This window comes from Quercus suber, unplaced genomic scaffold (genome assembly GCF_002906115.3).
Source record: "Quercus suber isolate HL8 unplaced genomic scaffold, Cork oak 2.0 scaffold_64, whole genome shotgun sequence".
Taxonomy (NCBI): domain Eukaryota; kingdom Viridiplantae; phylum Streptophyta; class Magnoliopsida; order Fagales; family Fagaceae; genus Quercus; species Quercus suber.
Window position 1 is genome coordinate 218,303 of NW_027069529.1, and position 21,943 is coordinate 240,245.

The window sequence follows — 21,943 nt, forward strand, 5'->3', positions numbered from 1 at the left end:
AATTTTTTGTTTTTTTTCTTTTGTTTTTTTTTTTTTTTGCTTGAGGATAATTGACAAATAAAAATAAAGATAAAAATAAGATGTTTTTATTTATTTAAATAGAAGCATTGTAAGATATAGAGATTTTAATTTCGAAATATGAATTTAATTTCTACATTGATTAAAATTGTTCATTATTTTCTCATAAAAATTGTTCACTATTTTCTGTATAAACTATTTCTACGATTTTACATAAAATTATTTTCTGTTTTAGCATTATTTAAAAAATTGTTCACTCTCTTTTCTACGTAAATTATTCTTTGTTCACTATTTAAAATTTTTTTGCTATTTTCTCATAAAACACCTAGTGAAATCATGTTTTCTAAATTTAAACGCCAAATCTAAATGCGTTTTCATTTTTGAATTTCACAATAATCGAATCTATTTTTCTGCATTGATAAAATATGTTTCTACATTAATAAAATTTACTCTCTACACATCATGTTTATTGTATATTCGAATCTGCTTACTGCATTCATAAAATCTGTTTTTTGCATTAAGTAAAACTGTTTACTGTTTTCTCGTAAAAATTGTTTACTGGTTTCTACATAAACTGTTTTTAGCATTGGTGCAATTATTGCACTTAAATGGTTTTTGTATTTTTTTAAAATATGTAACCATATGAATAATAGACAAACTCCATCAAGAAAAAAATGAATGATTCGTATAAATCACCTAATGGTAAATCCCTCAAAAAATTTGAATTTGTGAAAAAGTTCAAATTAGTTGAATGTAGACATTCAAGAAAAATTTATAGAAAATTAATGAACATACCAAGTCGTAAAGGTGTACATAAGATGTACAGTTAGTCTAAACTTGTTGAGAAATTTGATTTCGTTGAAAGTACAAAATAATGAAAATTCAATGAAAAAGTATGTACATTAGATGTATAGATCGTATGAATTTGTTTAAAAATTTGAATTCGTTGAATGTACAAAACTATGAAACTCAAGGGAAAGATTGTGTACATTAGATGTACAGATAGTACAAATTTGTTGAAAAATTCGAATTTGTTGAGTGTGTAAAATTGTGAAAATTCAAATGAAAATTGAAGAACATACCAAATTGAGTAAACTTAATGGAAAATTAATTACATTAGATGTACAGATCATCCAAATTTTTTTCCAAATTTGAAGTCATCAAATGTACAAAATAGTGAAAATTCAATTTAAAACTATGTACTAATGTACTAATCATCTTGATTTGATGAAAATTTCAAAATTGTCGAACGTACAAAATCGTGAAATCTTAATGGAAAATCAAAATTGTTTGAACGTAACAAATCGTGAAAATTCAATGGAAAGTTGTGTACATTAGATGTACAAATATTCTGAACTTGTTGAGAAATTTGATTTCGTTGAAAGTACAAAATCGTGAAAATTGAAGAGAAAATTGTGTACATTAGATGTACAGATCGTTCAAATTTGTAAAAATCAAAATTTAGATGTACAGATCATTCGAATTTGTTGATTGCATAAAATCTTGAAAGTACAATATAAAATTGTGTAAATTAGATGTATAAATAGTTCTGAATTTGTTGAAAAGTTTGAATTCGTTAAATGTACAAAATTGTGAAAATTAATTGGAAAACTGTGTACTAATGTATTGATCATTTGAATTTGTTGAAAAATTCTAAATCGTTGAATGAACAAGATCGTGTAAACTCGATAATTAATGAACAGTTAATCTTTAGATTTGCAAAAGTTGAATGTACATAATCATCAGTTGTCAGACATTAACAACAACATTTTGTATTGCATAGAACGTGTAGACATTAACAACAGTGTCTAATGTTCGTAGGTAGAAATTTTTGGAAATCATCATTACTTGAATCTGAGAAGTCTAAAATATCTCTTTCATCATCTAATGCAGTAACTTCATTAATAGACTTGATGGCTCGCTCTTGCGCCTTCCCCTTTAGATGCTTCTTAGCCTTTTGGATTGCATGAAAATGATCTATTCGCCTTTGCATTTGATTGTTCTCTTGTTCAAGACGAGCAAGTATGTTGGCAGGTTCATCTCTAGGTAACTCGGCTGAGCGTGCCTTAGGAACTCGTAACCCATGTCATCGACAATACACCTCCAACTCACACCTCTTCTCGTATAGGGTTGACCATAGTGGTTCTGCTAAGGTAAACTCTATTGCGGTGGTATCTATACTTAGTTTTATAGGTTTGCCGACCAAACATATATACTTATTTTTATCTTTATGTTTATTTGTCAATTATCCTCAAAAAAAAAAAAAAAAATTACATAGTACTCGAGTTTGGGAAACTCGAGTACTGAAGAAAAAAAATTTCTGTATTTTTTTTTATAAAAGGTACTCGAGCCTAGTATACTCGAGTATTGTGTTGCATGGTACTCGAGTTTACCAAGCTCGAGTACCACTTTATTTTTTTTTAATCGCCAATTTCCAGCTCAGCAGCCACGGTGGAACTATAAAATAGGGTGCTCAAGTTCACCAAACTCGAGTACTAGAAAAAGTGGTAGATTTCCATTTATTTCCGAAACAGTGGTTTTTTGCTAAAAATTTCAAAAAATTGTGGTATTTGGCCATTTTGGCTGTAAATGTTCACTTGTTTTTGGGTGGGCATGAGGTTGAGACACAGGTTTTCTTAAGCATAAATAGTGCAAGATCATTAACGCTAGTTGGCTCAATGCAAATTGGTTTTATGACATGCATATTGTGATGACTATCACTTTCATCCAACAAAATTATCCCCTAAAGGGCCATGATAGGACACCAAAACTAAAACATTCCTCCCCTCCGTCTAATCCATCTCCCTGAACCTTAACAGTGACGAGTACACCTCCTCTATATGTTTGGGATACAAATAGGTGAACCCATTCGCCTACCTTGCTTTTATCCGCATGTTTTCTCTTCTACAATGCTTGAGACTCAAGAATTCTTTCTTGAAATGTCTCCCTCTTTTTTGGCCTATTTGGGATCTGTTTATTTTGCTGAAATTAAAATTTTTTTCCTGAAAGTACTATAAATAAAGATAATTTCCTAGCATGTCTTAGTGAGGTTGAGAGCAAAATGAGAATTGCATCCCCTTTGCAAGGCTGGTTGGCCTAGTGGAATTTGGTAGGTGGAACCCTTGGTCCTTATGCGTCCATGCGCCCCAATTGAATTGGTCATTTGGGAGATGTACGTGCTATGCCCTTCCCTTAATGTAAATTTACTACACTTACATGCTTCTATATACATTAGGCTATGCTTGTGCCCAGGTACAATTTTGCATTCTCTACTCTCAAGGTCCACATTCCCCTTGGGCTTGGGCTTTGTTCATAGTGTTAGAATTATGTGCCCTCAAAAACAATACTATGCATTTTTTATTTGATAATAAAATTTTATTTACACATACATAATTTTTATTGGTATATTTCATTGTTTAAATGTGGCATGTTATGTCACCCCTGTAGAAAAATCTTGTTAATGGTTAAAAAACAAAAGACATGGAGTAATGATTTTTCATAGATTATTAAATTGTTCTAGGTTGTTGGTATTAATTGAATATTAACATTGAAGTACATACACTGAATCAGATGCGATCAAAAACATCTTATGGAGTGATCACTGTTAGTTAAAATGTTGTTCTATCACAATTTTTCTATTGTCCTCAAACATGAGAGGTTTGTTTATATTTATTTATTATGCACATAACTTTGACAATGTCAATTGGTGATGCTAATTTCAAAGGCTATATACAGACACGTTGGGTTATGTGTGTAATGAGTACAATATGTAAATGCTCAACAATGAATCTACCAATCTCTAAAGAAGATAATATATTCAGTTGATTTTCATATTGAAGTTAAACTCAAAACAAAACTAGCCGATGACATTTTTCAAAAAAAAAAATTCATATTCATAATATTTTGTATATATATATATATTTATTTAAAGAGTTTTTTCAAAATATTTTGGAGTCAATAGAAATTATGAAATTAAGAATTTAAGTGTTATAAGCTAGGGACATGACAAGTAATATTAATCCATCCTAGTGCTTGTGGGAATATAGTGTGGTGGAAGGACATAATATAAATTGTAAGTAATGGACTCATTTGTAATTTCTAATCTTAGGGGTCAATTGCAATGTGTTGATGGACATTTGCAATTATAGAAGTTCAAATATTTTCGATAGGTTGAGAAAATTAGGAATAATTTTGAAAGAGTTTCAAGAAAGTAATAACATTCAAAAAGTAATGATTAATCTTACTAACTAAGATTAGGATCCCTAAGATCCCACTCCAATCTCTTTCTTGGGTTTTAAAAGTCTTAAATAAAAATAAGATTTAAAAAATATATATATATCATATCTAGTCTGTTGGCCATTAGAATATATGAGTGATACTGCTCTTCTAAAACCCAAAAAAACAAGAGAGAGACTGAATACCTTGGAGGCAACACACTTGGGTTGCTAAGAGAGTACGCAATTTTGTTTTATTTAAATCATTTGTTGGTACAAGATTTTAAATGAAAATATAAATTTTGTTTTATACTGTTTTCGCAAAAACTATCACAATCATGATCCCACCCAAGCCTTGAGGATCCTAACCTGGAACTATCTTGGCCTTGCCCGAGCCAAGTCAGTTTGAATGAAAGTTGCCTGGTAAGGATTTCATAATCTAGAAGCTCTCCAATATGAAGCCAATCAAGATATGGGATACACGCAAATGTATGGTAGCCCACCATCAACATCAATATTTTCAAAAATATGAGAATATACAATCAGTCGTTTGGATAATTACCAGTGAACAATGGGGTATCTCACCTTGGACATCTTTGACATGTAATTGAACAGACAATAGTATAGAAGTTTTGAATACCCAGCACATTATCAAGGGTCTACAGTTGGATGCAGAAAGAGACCTTTGAATACATTTCTATTTCACATATTTCACACAAGGTATTTTTTTTTTTTTAAATGAAACAAATATGGAAATAAATGTATGCGTGTTTCAAAATCGTTTGTTGTTCCCAAATTTTGTTTCAAAAAAAATGTCAGCATAAATGTAGGTGTATTTTTTTACATTACAAGAAATCTATAGTTAAAACAAATCCTCATTTTTTTCTTTTCTTTTCTGGTAAGTAAACAGAAAATAATAATAATGTTTACATATATGCTACAAATGTTGGGAACAGTCAACCTACATATGAACCACACAATCATCCATTGGTCCAGTCCACATTTGTGCGGTTCAAAATGGAACTGGCATAGCCAATATCATCTTCATTTCTCAGACACTAACCTAATGTGCCTCAATATGTTACAATCGAATTTTGTGACAGGGTATAGACATAGAAGGGAAAAAAAAAAATGACAACCCACCAACCCTCATAATGGTACTCCTAAGCCAGCCACATACTCACTTCTCAGGCATTTATGTAGACAACAACCCACCCTATTATACCATATTATTTGACCATATGTATTGTCACTCATGTCTCCAGCTAGAAAGCCACCATGCAGAAGTCTCTTCAAGTAACTGAACCACAAAGCCCAGGGAGTGATTCAGATGGCATTGATCAAGTTCATGACCAACGCATCGTAATTCCCACCAAATTCGTCTCTATAGCTGATAGCTTGGAAAAGAGAGAACACTCACGGTAATAGAAGTATTAGTCTAGAATTGGCAACAACAAATCAGTTTATCATAGGAAAGCCACAGCATGTTCTTTCTAGAGAATGTCTAAGCTGATATAGGAATAGGAGTTCTCTCATCTTTGACATAAATATTCAATTTTGGGAATTTTTTTTCCCCTCTGATCCATTTTGTTTTCAGCGGCTTCTCCTCTCTCTCTCTAATGAAATCTTTCTTGCAGGTTTATCACGTCTCAAATACCAACAGATTTATCAATTCAAGTTCAAGAAATTATCTTTGACGTTCACAAGGTACAAACAAGACAAAAAAAACAACGTTCAATATTCAATATTCACAAGAACACACAAAAATCTTGAAACTAAATGGGTTTTTTTTTTTTTTTTTTTTTGAGAAAGTTTTGATAAGTAACTTGAAACTAAGTGTTTATATATATATTTATAGAGTTAGGTTTAAGTTACACTTGGTATAACTCTAAATAATGTTATACCACCCAATAACTTATTATTAAATTCATATTTTAAGAATCCCACTGTTGAATTATATGTTTTATATGTACTTAACATGCATGCTAATTTTCATGCTAATCGGATGTTATTTACCTTGTGATCCATAAACTCATCTTTTATGAATTATTTTAAACTACAAAAATTTGAATTTAATCAATTGATTGATAACATGACTATTAATCTTTGATTACCATAAAATTTTGCAAGCATGGATAGTATATGAATATAATGTAATCAAACGGTAAATTTGTCAAAATTCGCATCTAATAATAAGTTATTAAGTGGTGTAATATCGCTTAAAATTATACCAGGTGTAACTTGAACCCAACTCATATATATATATATATATATATATATTAGGAGACACCACTTGAACCTATATGTCACTTACAGCACTTTGCATTGATACAATTTGTTTCATTTGGAGTGATTGAATGTGTGTACTATACATGATCTGATAAATATAATACAAGGGACTGCTTGATATGGTAGATATAATACACCATACCGATGCACAAAAAAGTAGAATTGGGGCTTTTTTGTTTGTTGGATAAATTTTCATAAAAAATAACTAAGCACATTTTTTATAATTTTAAGGGGAAAATAAAAGCCCCGGGGGGGGGGGGGGGGGGGGGTGGGAGCAAAAAGAATAAGAATCATGTTCTTTTCTTATTTTAAAGGAACATGTCTTAAAGGTGAATCAAGAAAAAAAGTAGAAAAATCCTAAATGTAGAATTTCTTCTCTTCATAAAGCTCTAAACTCAACAACATTAAAGACCAATTCCTCTACCCAATTTTAGGAAGGGAAAAAAGATGTGACTATTGCCCAGTGAAGTCTCCCTTCCTTTTAATGTGACCATGTGAGAACTTAAATGCATAAATAAAACCAGTGTTTTTCTCATACTGATTTTTCTTTGTTGGGGGCCAGATATAGCTTTGACATCAAAATTAAAGATGAATATAGGGGGTAAGATAAATAACCAGAAGTATTCACTCATTTCATAACTCAATTCTCCTGAAACAGTATCCCTTGGTGTCAAAATGTGGCTACATAGGCCAATTGGAACTTCAGCCTTCAATCTCAATTTATGGGTACAACCTCAAGCTTGAAAACTTCCCAGGAGGATCAGAAACATTTGAAATCATTTTAAAATTCTGTTATGGTCTCCCAGTGGACTTAAACCCTAATAACATAGCTTCACTAAGATGTGCGTCAGAATTTCTGGAGATGACTGAAGAATTTGAAGATGGAAATCTCATCACCAAGACTGAAGCTTTCCTCACATTTGTAGTCCTTTGCTCATGGAAAGATACCATTACTGTTCTAAAATCCTGTGAAGGTCTATCTCCATGGGCTGAAAATTTACAAATTGTTAGAAGATGCTGTGACTCACTAGCTTGGAAGGCTTCTAGGAAAAACTCATCAACTGGAGATGCAGTTCATGAAGAAGGCTGGTGGTTTGATGATATAGCTATCCTTCGTATTGATCATTTCATGAGGATTATAACAGCAATAAGGGCTAAGGGAACAACACCAGAGATCATAGGTAAATGCATCATGCACTATGCAGAGAGATGGTTGCCAGGTATGGACATGGAGATAGAAGGAGTTAGAGGATATGGCCATGGAAAGAATGAGTTTCAGTTCAGTATTTGTAGTCAGAAGAAGGAAGGGGGCATTGCACACAGCAAGGAGCAAAAAGCAATTATTGAGAGCCTAATAAGCATGCTTCCTCCCCAACAAGAAGCTGTTTCATGTAAATTCCTGTTGCAGATGCTAAAGATGGCAATGGTATATTCCGCAACACCAGCTTTGATTTCAGAGCTTGAAAAGAGAGTGGGGATGATGTTGGAAGATGCCAGTGTGAATGATCTTCTGATCCCAAGTTACAAAAATTTTGATAAGGGGAAACTAACAAAGTGAGTATGCTAACTTCCTCTTTCTTCCTAAATTGTGTGACATGACATTACAGTCCATAAAAATTTTAATAGAAAAAGTTGTTGAATAACTAACCAAATAGACTAAGACTCTATAAAAAGAATAACTAACCACACTCCATCAAGAAACTAATAATACTAAATTTTCATCCTTGGTATTTCATTAATGGCTGGCACAGTTCTCCTGAACAATGCACAATGCATGACATAGATGTGGTGCAAAGGATAGTGGAATATTTTTTGATGCATGAACAGCAGCAGCAGCAACAGCAACAGAAGTCTGGCAAATGCAATATAAGTAAGCTCATAGACAATTACCTAGCTGAGATTGCAAGAGACCCAAATCTCTCTGTCACTAAGTTCCAAGTTTTGGCTGAATCGTTGCCAGAAAATGTTCGAACATGTCATGATGGTCTCTATAGAGCCATTGACACCTACCTCAAGGTTACCTGTTATCCTTTCTCATTCTTCTTCTTGTGTATTATATTAATCTGCCTTTTATTTTTGGGAGGAGGGAGTGAAAGAAAATTTTGAACTCTACAATGTAATCTACTTTTCAGACTAATCGTTCACTATCTGAGCATGACCGAAGAAGGCTGTGCAAGATAATGAACTGTGAGAAACTGTCTCTTGATGCATGCATGCATGCTGCACAAAATGATCGATTGCCTCTAAGAACCATTGTCCAGGTATATATTTTATGAATTCTAGACCTTGTCTTACACAAGCCTTGTAGATCTTTTAATGAGTAATAAAAGTAAGAAACTTTTAGATCCATACAAGTCTTACTCTTACATACTTCATCAACAAACAATACTAGGCCAAAATATCATTATTCTTACAAAGTACATTGACACTTCATATATATATATATATATATATAAAGTTATGCATGTTTGTATTTATGATGTCACGAGCACAGCCTGCCTATCGCTATAGATTTATAAGATTCCACAAAGTGACCTATCAAAAAATAAAAAGATTCCACAAAGTGAAGTTCATGGTCTTTCTTGTGGGCTACAATAAGTTGAGGGGGACCTTGGCCCAGGGTTCAAACCTAAGCTCTTCCCTGTGGGAAGAGACAAAAGTGCCACTGAGCCGAGAGGCTTTTTGCAAAACTAAGTTCATAGACATGTAGCTAAGTAATAGACTGTAAATGCACTCAACAGACATAAAGTGCCATGAGCTCAGTGCTCACCAGTATGTAGCATATCAACTTAACATTTCTCACATGTGGAAGAGAAGATGAGATGAGACATGCAGGTGCTACTGTCAGAGCAACTGAAGATGAGGGAAGAAATGCTAGACAACAATGGCAATACCTCTGAGCCGGAGGGAAGCCAGTCATCTACAAACATGGAGATCAAGACTATGAAGACAGAGCTTGAAAACATGAAGACGAAGATGGAAGCGCTACAGAGTGACTACTCTGAGCTTCAACAGGAGTATGGAAAGCTAAGCAACAAGCCAAAGAATGCATCAGGCTGGGCATTCAGTTGGAGGAAGATCAAGAACTCCTTCCATGCAAAAGTAGACGGGGAGGAAACTGGAGATGGACAACAGAGATCCAACCGATCCCGTAGACGTAGCTTCAAACGAAGGTCATCCATCTTCTAAATTTTCTCAACACCTAAGATCCTGCAGTATAATGCTAATTCCATCCAAAAGCCTTCAACAGGATCATCCATATCTGCTTTCCCAATTTGGCGGGGTTTCTTTTCACAAGGTTTAGAGCAAACTCATAATCTGTATTTAACGCTTCTCTAGCTTTAATGGATCTTTATCACATACACCCAAAAAAATAAAAGCTTCTCTAGCTTGGAAAAAAAAAATAGCAGATGCCTGTAGAATTTGTATCAGTGGAGAGTGAAGAAAGGAAGTCCATAATTTCAGTCATATACTATTTCTATAGTCTCATACATTGTGTAGTTAACTACACTTTAAAATGGAGTGAAATTAATTGTGGAAATTGCTCTCAGGTGAACCTCAGCATCTTCCACCACACTGGCTACATTTACATTTCACACATCAAGCAAAACATCTACTTTTTACTCTGTGACCCTTGAAAACCAACTTAAAAAAGTCATTCGATCGAGAATCAATTTCTAAAATTAATTTCACACTCCATTTTATTGTTTTCATATAAATAACTACAAGCACTTTTCATGCAATAACGCATTCCTAATTTCAAATCCCTGATACTCTTCAATCCTCAATATTCTACACTTCACAAACACAACACATTCCATAGCCTAAGTGAGATTTTAAATACATGCACCTAATGAAATAAACAAAATAAGCCACAAACATTCTCATTCCATCAAAATGCTTTTAATTCTTCTTTCCTCTTAAAATAACAAGAAGTTCTTATTCTAATCTATCATAAGCAAAAGCATTACACATCCAAAAATCCATCAAAATCATAAGCATTTCTAAGCACAATCAAATTTTTTTTCTCAAAACCCTACCTCCTCGCAGAAGTAACAGGAGACCTCATACTGCTCCACGGAAACTTCGCCACTTCACCACCGCCGCCTCCGCCGCCGCCGCGACGGCGATCTCGATCTCGATCTCGATCGCGAACGCCGAATCTCTCGTTTTTCTTCTCGGCAACCCTAGGCCTATCATCGACGAGCCAGTGGTGCTTCCTTTCGCCGTCCTCGACCACGCTCGACTTGGTCTGCTTGTTCATGCGCTGCTTCTCCTCCTCGAGGATCCGAATCGGGTAGAGGTCCGGGGAGATGGAGAGAGGGCTTCTGAGAGTGATGTACGCCTTTTTGTAGTCCGGCTTGGCGACCAACAGGCCGCCGCGCTTCTTCTTCTTGCCTTCCATGTTGAGAGTGCTGACCTTGTCGACCTCGAAGCCGTAAAGGGACTCGAGGACGCGCTTGATTTCGATCTTCGAGGCGGAAGGGATGGTTTTGATAGCGATTTCTGTGATGTTGTTGAAGTTACTTGGCATCAACAGCTTGATTGGGAGGTTCGCGAAGTGGACCACTCGTCTTCCCAATCTGCTTCCCATATTTTCGGCTTTCTTTGTGTGTGAACTGTGGAGTTGAGCAGAGTGATGAAGATGAGAAATGTGGAGCTTTGTTTGTGATTAGGAATGGGCCGGGTCTTAGCTAATGCATGCGGTAGTAAAAGTCCAACCTATGAGTGTTAATGGGCTGCCAGGTATCGATGTGGGCCTTGTATGAGGGCATTTTGGATAACATAGACATTTGACAATTTTTTTTTCTTTTTCTTTTTTTTCTTTTTTTAGGTGAAAGAGTGTATAGAGATGGAGCAGAAATGGAAATAAGTCTATTACACATAGCTGCCCTATATCGATGGGCAATAGGTTCTCTACCACAACCGATGGGCAATGAAAAAAAAAAAAAAAACCAATAGATGCAAAAAGGGGAGATCCAAATTTGGCCAATGCATCAACACACTGATTAGCTTCTCTAAAAATATGTCTAATCTGAATCTTGACATTTGACAATATCGGGGAATTTTTCTCTTTATAATTTGAAAATAAGCCTAAATCTCTCTAAATGAGGAAAAATATACAACTTAATTTTCGAAAAATTTTTATTAACTAGGATAACTTTAGGGAAAAAGGAAATCTAGTGTGGATGTGAGTGCATTACTTAATCAACAAGTTTATGATCACTTAGTCAACAAGACTAATTCACACCCTTACACATGAAACTTTGCACTCACCTCACTCAGCCCGCCACATCACAAATATAAAAGATAGCTTGTACAAATATATAAGACAGCTTGTGAAATTTCCAATGTGTTTTTCGGTGCTAATGAGACTTATGGTATGTTTGAAACATAGGAAGATGGAAGGAGAAGAAATGAAAGAAGAGTAGAGGGGAAGTGATGCCTACTTCAATATTCACTTTCAACAACACCCCAAAAAAAGTTTAGTGAACTATAGTGGCCCATTGATATGATCATAGATAAAATTCAATCCCTTCTTGGAAAGTGAATCCCTTCACCTCTCAAAAGGGATCAGCAAGAAAGTATCCAAAATATATAAAAATTTAATATATTCAAGTCGTCATCTATTCGATCCAAAAAAACAAAAAGAAGAGTAATTCTTAGGTACTCTCAGAGCACGGAGAATGGTGCTCCCTACTCTCACATTCATAGTGGAGTCCGCTCATTAAATTCATAGTGGAGTCCACCATGAATATGAGAGAAAGGGGCACCATTTCACTATACTCCAGGACTACCTAAGAATTTTCCCAAGAAGAAAAGGTTAGACTATTTAATTTACCAAGCAATAACTAGTTGATTACTCATCTCAAATTACCTGCAGTGGTCCAATTTAAAATTTCCCTTTCTTCCTAGTGTGCATGGGGAATATAATTTACCATGCTACTGAGAATGAATTCAAGAATGCTGCGCTGTGCTATAACAAGTAGAAATGATTACCGTGACAACGCGGGAAAAAATTATTACTATAATTCTGCCCAAGTTTTGGCATCAATTTACTTATAACCTCAACTCAAACGTCCACTGTTCTTATGAATGTAAAAATATTCAACTTCTCACATGATTCTGCACTGCTCAAACATGTATCAATACCCCATTCAAATGGTTATGAATTTTGATGAAAGCAGCATAGCGTGTCTTCTCAATTCCCTTGATTGGGTACTTACAAGTACACTTCCAAAAGAATTCTTCTAAGTTCTAACTACCATTTACAGATTGAAATTTTTCTAACCAAATGCTGTAGTGGTGACAATTTACAATTCCTTCTTTTTAACTTGGTACGGGTATTTCTGGTATATTGAAATGCTACAAACCACGATTGGGAGAGCCACAAGACAATACAATGAAGGCGGTTTCCCTTCAAAAATGAACTGCATCATAGCCGTGACAAGAAGTGCAGAAACAATGACAAACCCCTGCAATTATGTTAGGAATATCTTCTACAATTAGCTTCTCCACAATGGAAACAGTTTCTTGATAATTTAAAAACTGAAAGAGAGAAGTGATACTGTAATTGTTTAAGAAATGGAAGATGCCAGTCATTCCCACAAATATGGCTAGCAATTAGACAGATATGCATACCACGCTATATTTCAGTTCTTAAATGAATGATCAAGTAGTCAAGTCTCAAAAGAATAACAGAGTCAAACTTGCCTTTCTAACACCGCCAGCATGGCTTGTAACTAGGCCAACAAGAATTCCACCAAGGGCATTGAATATAACCGGGATCTGAAATGAAAATAAAATAAATTGGTATGAAGTTGAGGCACATCAATAAAAGCTAAACAGTAAGTGCAGTATCATAAAAATATCATGTGTTTTACTAAATATAATTTACATAAGCATTTATGCTACTTTGAGGAATTTGTATTTTGCTAGGCTCTTTTGGGGCAGATGAGTGGCTTCTTTTTCTTTTGGGCCTTTTTTTGGAGAGGATAAAAGGGCAGGAAGGGGGTTTGCATCTGAATTCCATAATGCTGGTTGACTGTCAATCTGATTACAATAATCAATTCCAAAAGGAGTTTCAAACTCCTGAACTCTTTTGGCCTGAAGCCTCAAAGAGCCCACACCAAATCCTTGTTTAATCATGTCATTGGTGCCTCTTTCCTCTTTCCTCTCTCTTCTTTTTTTTTTTTTTTTTTTTTTTTTTTTGCACAGGCATCCAACAAAAGACATTTCTACAGTCATCAAGTACGATGAGTGTTTCTTGACCTGTAATAAAAGTACATGTATTGGAGAGCAAAGAAAATTAACAAGACAATGGAATCACTTATTCTAATTAGAGAAAATATTTTTTTTGTGCTAACCTGAGAAGCCCATTGACATAAAGAAGAAGCCAGTCCAGAGAGTACAGAAGCAACCAATACAGGAATAATTCCATAAAATAATATTTGCTCAGCATCAGCACTACTAGTTCCTTTGCTAGAGCCTTCACCAATGCTTAAAAGGACAGCTGCAATGATCAACAAAAAAGGGCCCCAATTTGTTGAATTGATTGCTTCTGCCTACATATTGAGTTCTCAAAGAATAGCCCAAAGTTAATGTCAGATACCTCACAACCCCTAGACTTTTGCATAACCAGATTATCTATAGAAACAAATGCATTATCAAGACATTTCTGGCCAAATATGCAAAACAAATACATTGTAAATTCTAATGTGCTATCTCTCAAAATAACTGGCATTGCCTCGTAAACAATCATAAATATGTGCCTCGAGAAGATAAATTTTCATTTGTCAGAATGGGGGTGAAAAAAGGTGTACCATAGAACTCCAAATGTGGACATTCCCATCAAAAAATGATCATAACTCCATTAACAATGGACAATGGCACTATTGAATTTTCAAATGTACCTTATATGTTGCTAACGAAAAGGAAAATGGAACAAATAACTGTACCATAGAACTACCTAAAAGACACAAGATAACACTTGCATTCCTTTGTATACTCAAAAGAGAAAGTAATGCAATAGCTGAAGAAGTCTTACACCATAAACAAAAAGGGACCATAGGCTACTAGTGGACATCATTTGCATCAATAATAAATGGATTATTTTGCACCGTTCTTTGAATCTCATATCACCTCATATATGGTAGAGACGGTAGTGGGCAATTAACCACTAAACAAGTCATTTGCAAGTTCCAATACAGTCTTTCAGATCAATATGAAATCAACTACTTGCAGCATAGCAGGAAAGCATCAGCCAAATGAACATAAACATCGTCTTATGCTCCAGCTTCTATTAATAATAGTGCATAGANGGTGCAATACAATTTATCCCCTCAACCCCGCCCATAGATTGAGTGTTGGGACTTGAACCCAGGCCCCTAGAATAATCTGCTCATTTTTCTTGATGAATTTTCTATATATATCTAACTGCCCACCGCTGCAGTCATAAAATTTTCATAAGTCACATCTGTGTTTGGATGATCCTACTTTCATTGGCTTGTTTTGTTTAAAAATAATCTGTATTAAAGAATAACAGTACCTAGAAAAAGAGAATATTTAAGAAGTTATAAGGTGGTGGTGAAAATAAACTGTCATTTTAAGCTAAAACAAACAGACCCTAGCAATTGTGTATAGCATTGCAAATTTACCCCTCAATTAATAATATAAAGAACAATTGACATTTTCGAGGTTCTACCATAAAGCATAAGTTATCTTGGAGTTAAGGAGGAAACAACTCAGAAGGTATATATTTAGCCCAAACACTCAAAGTTGTGTTTTTTTTTTTTTTTTTTTTTTTTTTTTTTTTTTTTTTTTTTTTTTTTTTTAATTTTAAATAATGATTCAATGATACAAAAAATTAGAAGACCATGTATATGTATAAACTATAAAGTTTAACTTATACTCAGCTTGTCAACAAGCACAGTCAGCCCATCTAGAGAATGAATAAAAGGAAAAAATGAGACATACTCCCATAAATACAGCATTCCACAACAAAGGTGTCTATTGATGGATGTACTATCTAGTAACTACTAAGATTGAGACGGGATGATAATAAAAAGCATGGCGATCTAAATTTTCCACATCAAACTAATAGCAATATGCAAGAGCAGAGACAGTTTGCAATCTTTGATGTAAACTATAAAATTCTCTCTGTTTGGTCCTACTAACTATTAGATGGTTATGCTAGCTCTCTACCTGAGTATGAGCTAGAAAGAACAGCATAAATATAGAATCAATTCACATTGCTTTCTCGTAGAGCAGTTAGATAATTACCAAAGTTAGAGGAGTCCAACCATAAAAGAATCCATGTTGTCTGATAGCTTCTCCATCTGGAGACTTAGAGGTACTGAGCAACAAGCACAGGCATCCAACAAAAGACATTTCTACAGTCATCAAGTACGATGAGTGTTTCTTGACCTGTAATAAAAGTACATGTATTGGAGAGCAAAGAAAATTAACAAGACAATGGAATCACTTATTCTAATTAGAGAAAAATATTTTTTTTGTGCTAACCTGAGAAGCCCATTGACATAAAGAAGAAGCCAGTCCAGAGAGTACAGAAGCAACCAATACAGGAATAATTCCATAAAATAATATTTGCTCAGCATCAGCACTACTAGTTCCTTTGCTAGAGCCTTCACCAATGCTTAAAAGGACAGCTGCAATGATCAACAAAAAAAGGGCCCCAATTTGTTGAATTGATTGCTTCTGCCTACATATTGAGCAGCTTCTATTAATAATAGTGCATAGAAGGTTATTTGCTTTTACTGAGGACCAATTGTTAGAGAAACCATACGTGCCAAAACAACAACAAGAAGAATTGAAGAGATGCCATTCTGGAACATACCTCATTATGAAGTATGTAAAGAAAGCAGTGAAAAATATTTTGGTCTGGTTCAGCATTGAGAATGTGAGTGAATCAAGATTCTTGTAAGAAATCTGCAGTAGACTATTTTGCAGTGCATAAATAGCTGCAGGAAGTCCTGATGCAGTCAACGCCCCAACCAAAGTCCACTCATTGTATACTTTCTTTAAAGTGCCATCTTTTGTCATGAAAAATAGGGCACAAATAACCTAAGAAGTACATGAAGAGTACATGTCTGTTTATGAGGCAATATTATAACTACTACTACTACTACAACAACAGCAATAACTAAAACAGAATCAAAATAGATAGGAAGAAGATAATCATGTCGAGTACAAACTTTACCTTTGCTATCTCGCATGTTAAAACAGAAGAAGTGACAATAACCTCTCGTCTGCAGAAAAAAAATCTATAATGAGATAATGGCACTTCTTTACAATGGAAGGAGATAAAACTGAGCATAAAATATTCAATTTCTTAAAAGCAATAAACCTATCCCACCTGTACAGGGAATGGAGGAACTAAATAGCCCACCATTCCATGAATGCAAAATTGTATTGTAAGTAGTTCTTTGCAAGTGGCGATTGAATGCAAAATAGTAAAAGTTTGTGATTGGTTATAAAATTTAATTTTCATGATGAGCAACAAGAGAACTACACAACAGGAGAACATTGCCCAATCAGGAAAGTATCATCTATTTTAAGCACAATATCATCAATTCATCTATAAAAGCAGCCTCAAGATCCAAATCAAGATTTACATCGTTGTTATATTGAAGAAACTAAAACCGACTAAAATCACCTGAAAACCTAATCAGCATTTCCTAAACCCTAAAACCAAGCTATGATCCATAATTTTCAATCCGTCCATATATTTTTCAAAAAGAAAAATCTTCGCCTACAATTCAAAAACCAAAGAAAACTCTACAACAAATCTTTGTCTGTCATCTCTAAGTGGAATTGTGGAAGATCAGAGCGCTGAAATAGTAGTTGAAGAATGAGGAGGTTACCTGATGAAGCGCTTGGAGATCAATGGCTGAGCTCCGTACTGCAAGGTGAGCAGGAGCGAGTAGAACCAAATCCTGGCGCTCGCCTTGTCGGAGCTCGGTGTGGATTTCTTGGACTTGACGGCATTGGTCGCCATTGTTGGAGCTTGGAAATTGGCGACCCTGTTGAGTGAGAGAGAGCGGTTAGAGCTTTCTTTTTCCTTTTTCTTTTTTCGGCTTGTGTTGGTATTTATAGCGTGAAACTGGCGTGGTATATGATTTTTTTTTTGGTTGGGATGCAGTAGAGAATATGTGTGATCTTTGGCTTGGACCCAGTGAGGTGAATGGGGGCAGGCAGGTTCGCATTTATTCAATGCCAGACATGATGAAAAGTTTAAAGGAATATGTGAAAAGTACAATTTGATGATTATCCAGTTTCTTTTTTCTTTATTTTGATCATGGTTTCGTTTTCTTTATAAACATTCCTTTTAGGTATGGATTTAAATATTCTAATTTGTTTCTCAAAAAATAAAAATAAAAATAAAAATGTTTTATACAGAAACTCTTTTTATTTTTTTGGGTCTTGCACCTTCCCGTGACCTAACTTTGAGTCCACTCCAATCCTCATCTAATGTAATGTCTTAGAGCATTAACATCTGTCCGTGTATAAATGTGTATAATAAAAAAAATGCTCAAATTTACACATTTTTGTTCAAAAACAGCCAACATCAGTTCGTTTAAAATCTTGCAAAATCTTTTAAAATTATCCACAAGCTATAGTACCCGTGTAAATTTACACGGGCATTGTAGCATATGTATATCATTTTTTAATAGTTTTTTTCTATCTCTCCGGTACTATATCATGACTTTGCCTGATACTGTAGCACTGTAGCATTGGGTTAAATAAATGAATATTTTATTTGAATAAATGTGTATAATAGACAAACTGATGTGGGTGTTTTGTAAAAATAGGTGTGTAAAATAAATAAAAGTAAGTTTTAGACTTGTAAAATGGAAAAAAATTTCCACGAACTGATGTGGATGCTCTTAATTGGTAAACTACCTCATTACCGTTATATTCCATCATATTAAAAAATTTAAATGAATTTTTTTTATTATGTTCTTCAAAAATTATGCCTTCTACTTAAAAATATCTCATTTAAAATGACATGTATGATGTATGTCATTTAGAGCAAAATAATTTCACCACTTAAAAAAATAATAATAAAAATGAACTCCTCTCTCTCTCTCTCTCTCTCAACCTAACCTCATACTCGCTGAGAATTCATCTTCCTACTTATTGTTGTCTTCGTCCATTACCACCACTCCTAACCCTAGTCATGACCACACACTAAAGCTTACATTTTGTTTGGTTGAAGCTATGGGAAAAGAAAGGAAAATAATTGAGTAAGGGAAAAAATGAGAAAAAACAGGAAAAAGCCAACACTTTCTCTCATATGTGTTTGTAAATAGGAAGGGAAATTAGAGGAAGGGGGTGGGGAAGAAGAGAAGAATTCCTTGTATTTGGTATGCTAAGGGAAGAGAAGTGGAAATATATATTTTAGTAACTTATATATATATATATATATTATAACTTTTATACCCTTATGAAGTAAAGAGAGGAATGTAAACTAGTTATTGAAAATGTTTTTTTTTTTTTTTTTGAAGCAATTAAAAGTCAAATTTTAGTAACTTATATATATATATATATATATATTATAACTTTTATACCCTTATGAAGTAAAGAGAGGAATGTAAACTAGTTATTGAAAATGTTTTTTTTTTTTTTTTTGAAGCAATTAAAAGTCAAAGTTTGTAATTACTTTTATGTATGGAATTTCTCTTAATTTGGTGGAAATCAAAATTTGACCCTAAGTGATTCAATTTCTCCCACACTATGGTATACCATTCCTTAGGCCAAGTGCTTATAAGGCAGGGGTGGGAGGCATCTCTCCTCGATGTGGGATTAAACAAATTCGTGAAGGTGGCATTGGTTCCTCGACCCATTCCTAAAGTGGACAATACCTGATTGGAGAAAAACTCGTTCCTCCCACAATTTCAATTTAATCTCCTAACTTTCAAAATCAGGTTAATGTCGTCCTTAACTAATTTGGCAAATAAAGCTTATGTTGAAAGGTTATTATGAAAAGTGTAAAAAATCTAAAATCAAGCAAATTTCATCTATTAAATTTGTTAAAATTTAAGCAGAGATAAGACCCAGTAATGAAATTGACTAAATTTTAAAAATTAATGGACTAAATTGATACCTTTAATAATTGAATGATCAAATTGGACTTTCTAAATGTTATAGGACCAAACTAGTACCTGCCCTCTCCCCCACCTCCACTAATAAAGAAAAGAAAAGAAAAGAAAAATATAGGACAACTCCTTAAATACACAAGTTTTTATTTTTTATTTTTTTTGATTGAGAAACCTTAAATACACAAGTTGATTGACAATTTGTCAAGACGCATGTGTTTGCCTAGCCTTATTTGTTGACTCTAAACAAATAAAGCTAGCAAAAGCAATACCAAAAGCTTGACAGAGACATTTATACGTGGCGTTTATGCCTTAAAAAAATTTACACATTACTATTTCCTTTTTTGTTTTTTGTTTTAATTAATACAAAGTAGGGATGGAGAATTCGAACTTAAATTCTCCTTTATACAAGAATTGGGTAATGTCACTGTGTGAAGAGACTATTGATAACCATTAGTAAAATAATGCTAGAGATACAAATTATTTAAAAAAAATTTACAAACTGTTGATGTGGTGAGTGATTATTGGTAAATGAAAAAGTGATATTAATGGTGAGTATAGATGAAAACTAATAAAACGTTAACTACATCAACATTTTGTAAAAATATTGTAAAATAGTTTGTATTTGTAGCATTACTCATAAAAAAAAAGTTTTAAGTTTGAAATATACCATAACCTTTTTTTTTTTAAGAAGAAAAACATACCATAACTTGATAGTTGGTTATCCGTTAATGGTGGTTTTGTTTTTTAATTACATGTAATTTCGTGAAAATTTCATAATGGCTTAACACTCTGATACTTTTTTGTCTGATGAATGGTCATTATTAGAATTTAAAAACATCAAAATTTTTTATTAAAAGTGACTTTTTTTTTTTACGGAACTCACCACCCAAGGTCCCAACTCCCAACTCCCAAACCCTTCAACGGGCCTTGCACCCTCAATAGCGGCTTTACATATGATTTAGGGTGTTCATATTTGACTTGCAAACAAATTTTAATTCACATTAATTATTGTCTTTCATACAAGGTAACAAATCTCAACCATAAATAATCTTTAAAAAGTGTAACGAAGAGGATTCAGATCGTGATTAGATATATCGAGTCCAAATCTTTTATCCCACTTTTCCTACTCCACTCTATACTCCACCAGTAAATACTTGCCACGTGTACACCTAACTAATTAAATACTATCATTATTGACTTGTTAATACTATAATTATTAATTAATAGTAGTATTTAATTAATTAGGTGAACACATAGCATGTATTTATTGGTGGAGTATAGAGTGGAGTAAGAAAAGTGGGACAGAAGATTTGGACTCAGATATATCAAGGTGAGAAATTCCACAATAGCTTTGCCAAATTGATTCTAATAATACATTTCATTTGTTTAAAGTAAATTTTTTTCCTGAGAGTGTTTTCCTATTTTCAAGTTTGTTTATACGTAAAATGTGATCATAAAATATTTTTCGTTAATAGTAAGATATTTTATAAAAAGTTGTAAAATGTTTTATTTTTAAAAACTTGGTAAAATATTTTACCAGAACACATAGTAACCCTCCCTCTATTTGGTGGTTAGGTCGCTAGTCTAATGCACTGGGTAACCGTCGATAACATGTGCTAGCAATCAGGTTGTTGAAACTTGAAAATGTTTTACATGTAAAATATTTAAATATTTTAAAATATTTTACTTTGAAATAAACCGATCAAAGTGTCACATTAGTGTGCTTGTATAATAAAATAAGTATCACATTTTAGCTAATTAAATCCAAAATTTACTCACATTAGTTTATACAAAATTGTGTAAAAATATATAGTTATTATAATAACCGTGTAAATTTATATTGTCACTATTTATTTTTCATTTAGATTTTTTATTCTTTTTTTACTTGTCCATAAAGTAAGAGAACGGATGATAATGATTATAGTAATTGAAAAAATTAAAATAACTAAGAAATTTTTAGATAGTCTGATATGAACATAAAGCTGATATGAATTGTCCAAAAAAAGAAAAAAATAAAGTGGCTGTTTGGTATGGTTATTTGAGCAATACTTTTCAGTTTTTTTAAACTTACATGTATTTTCACACATTTTTTTTATCAATATGTATTTTTAAAAAATACAAACAACGTTATTAAAACAACATTACCAGACGGGCCAAAAAAATCCAAAGCATCGTGCTCTGTTAGCTTATCTTTTATATCTTTCTCAAAAAAAAAAAATAAAAGCTTATCTTTTATATATATATATAGATTTTATTATCACGAGCTTTAAGAGTATACGTTAACCGGATTATATATATATA

At 33.4% G+C, this 21,943-nt stretch overlaps 3 protein-coding genes across 3 annotated transcripts; 1 reads left to right on the forward strand and 2 right to left on the reverse strand.

Moving 5' to 3' along the window:
- The first annotated feature begins 5,495 nt into the window (after positions 1-5,495).
- On the forward strand, positions 5,496-10,038 carry LOC112002288 (BTB/POZ domain-containing protein DOT3). The gene is made up of 6 exons (XM_024034444.2): positions 5,496-5,653; positions 5,870-5,939; positions 7,180-8,075; positions 8,273-8,537; positions 8,654-8,782; positions 9,357-10,038. Exons 1-6 carry the CDS (start codon positions 5,511-5,513, stop codon positions 9,708-9,710), a joined length of 1,857 nt encoding a protein of 618 aa, XP_023890212.1. The 5' UTR covers positions 5,496-5,510; the 3' UTR covers positions 9,711-10,038.
- A 342-nt stretch (positions 10,039-10,380) lies between these two features.
- On the reverse strand, positions 10,381-11,184 carry LOC112002289 (uncharacterized). The gene has a single exon (XM_024034445.2). The coding sequence runs from the start codon at positions 11,113-11,115 to the stop codon at positions 10,558-10,560; it is 558 nt and encodes a 185-aa protein (XP_023890213.1). The 5' UTR covers positions 11,116-11,184; the 3' UTR covers positions 10,381-10,557.
- A 1,357-nt stretch (positions 11,185-12,541) lies between these two features.
- LOC112002290 (UDP-N-acetylglucosamine transporter ROCK1) lies at positions 12,542-17,791 on the reverse strand. The gene is made up of 7 exons (XM_065772784.1): positions 17,405-17,791; positions 16,741-16,789; positions 16,378-16,604; positions 16,044-16,242; positions 15,804-15,947; positions 13,236-13,310; positions 12,542-12,997 (listed from the first exon to the last, which is right to left on the reverse strand). Exons 1-7 carry the CDS (start codon positions 17,536-17,538, stop codon positions 12,836-12,838), a joined length of 990 nt encoding a protein of 329 aa, XP_065628856.1. The 5' UTR covers positions 17,539-17,791; the 3' UTR covers positions 12,542-12,835.
- Between the last annotated feature and the right edge of the window lie 4,152 nt (positions 17,792-21,943).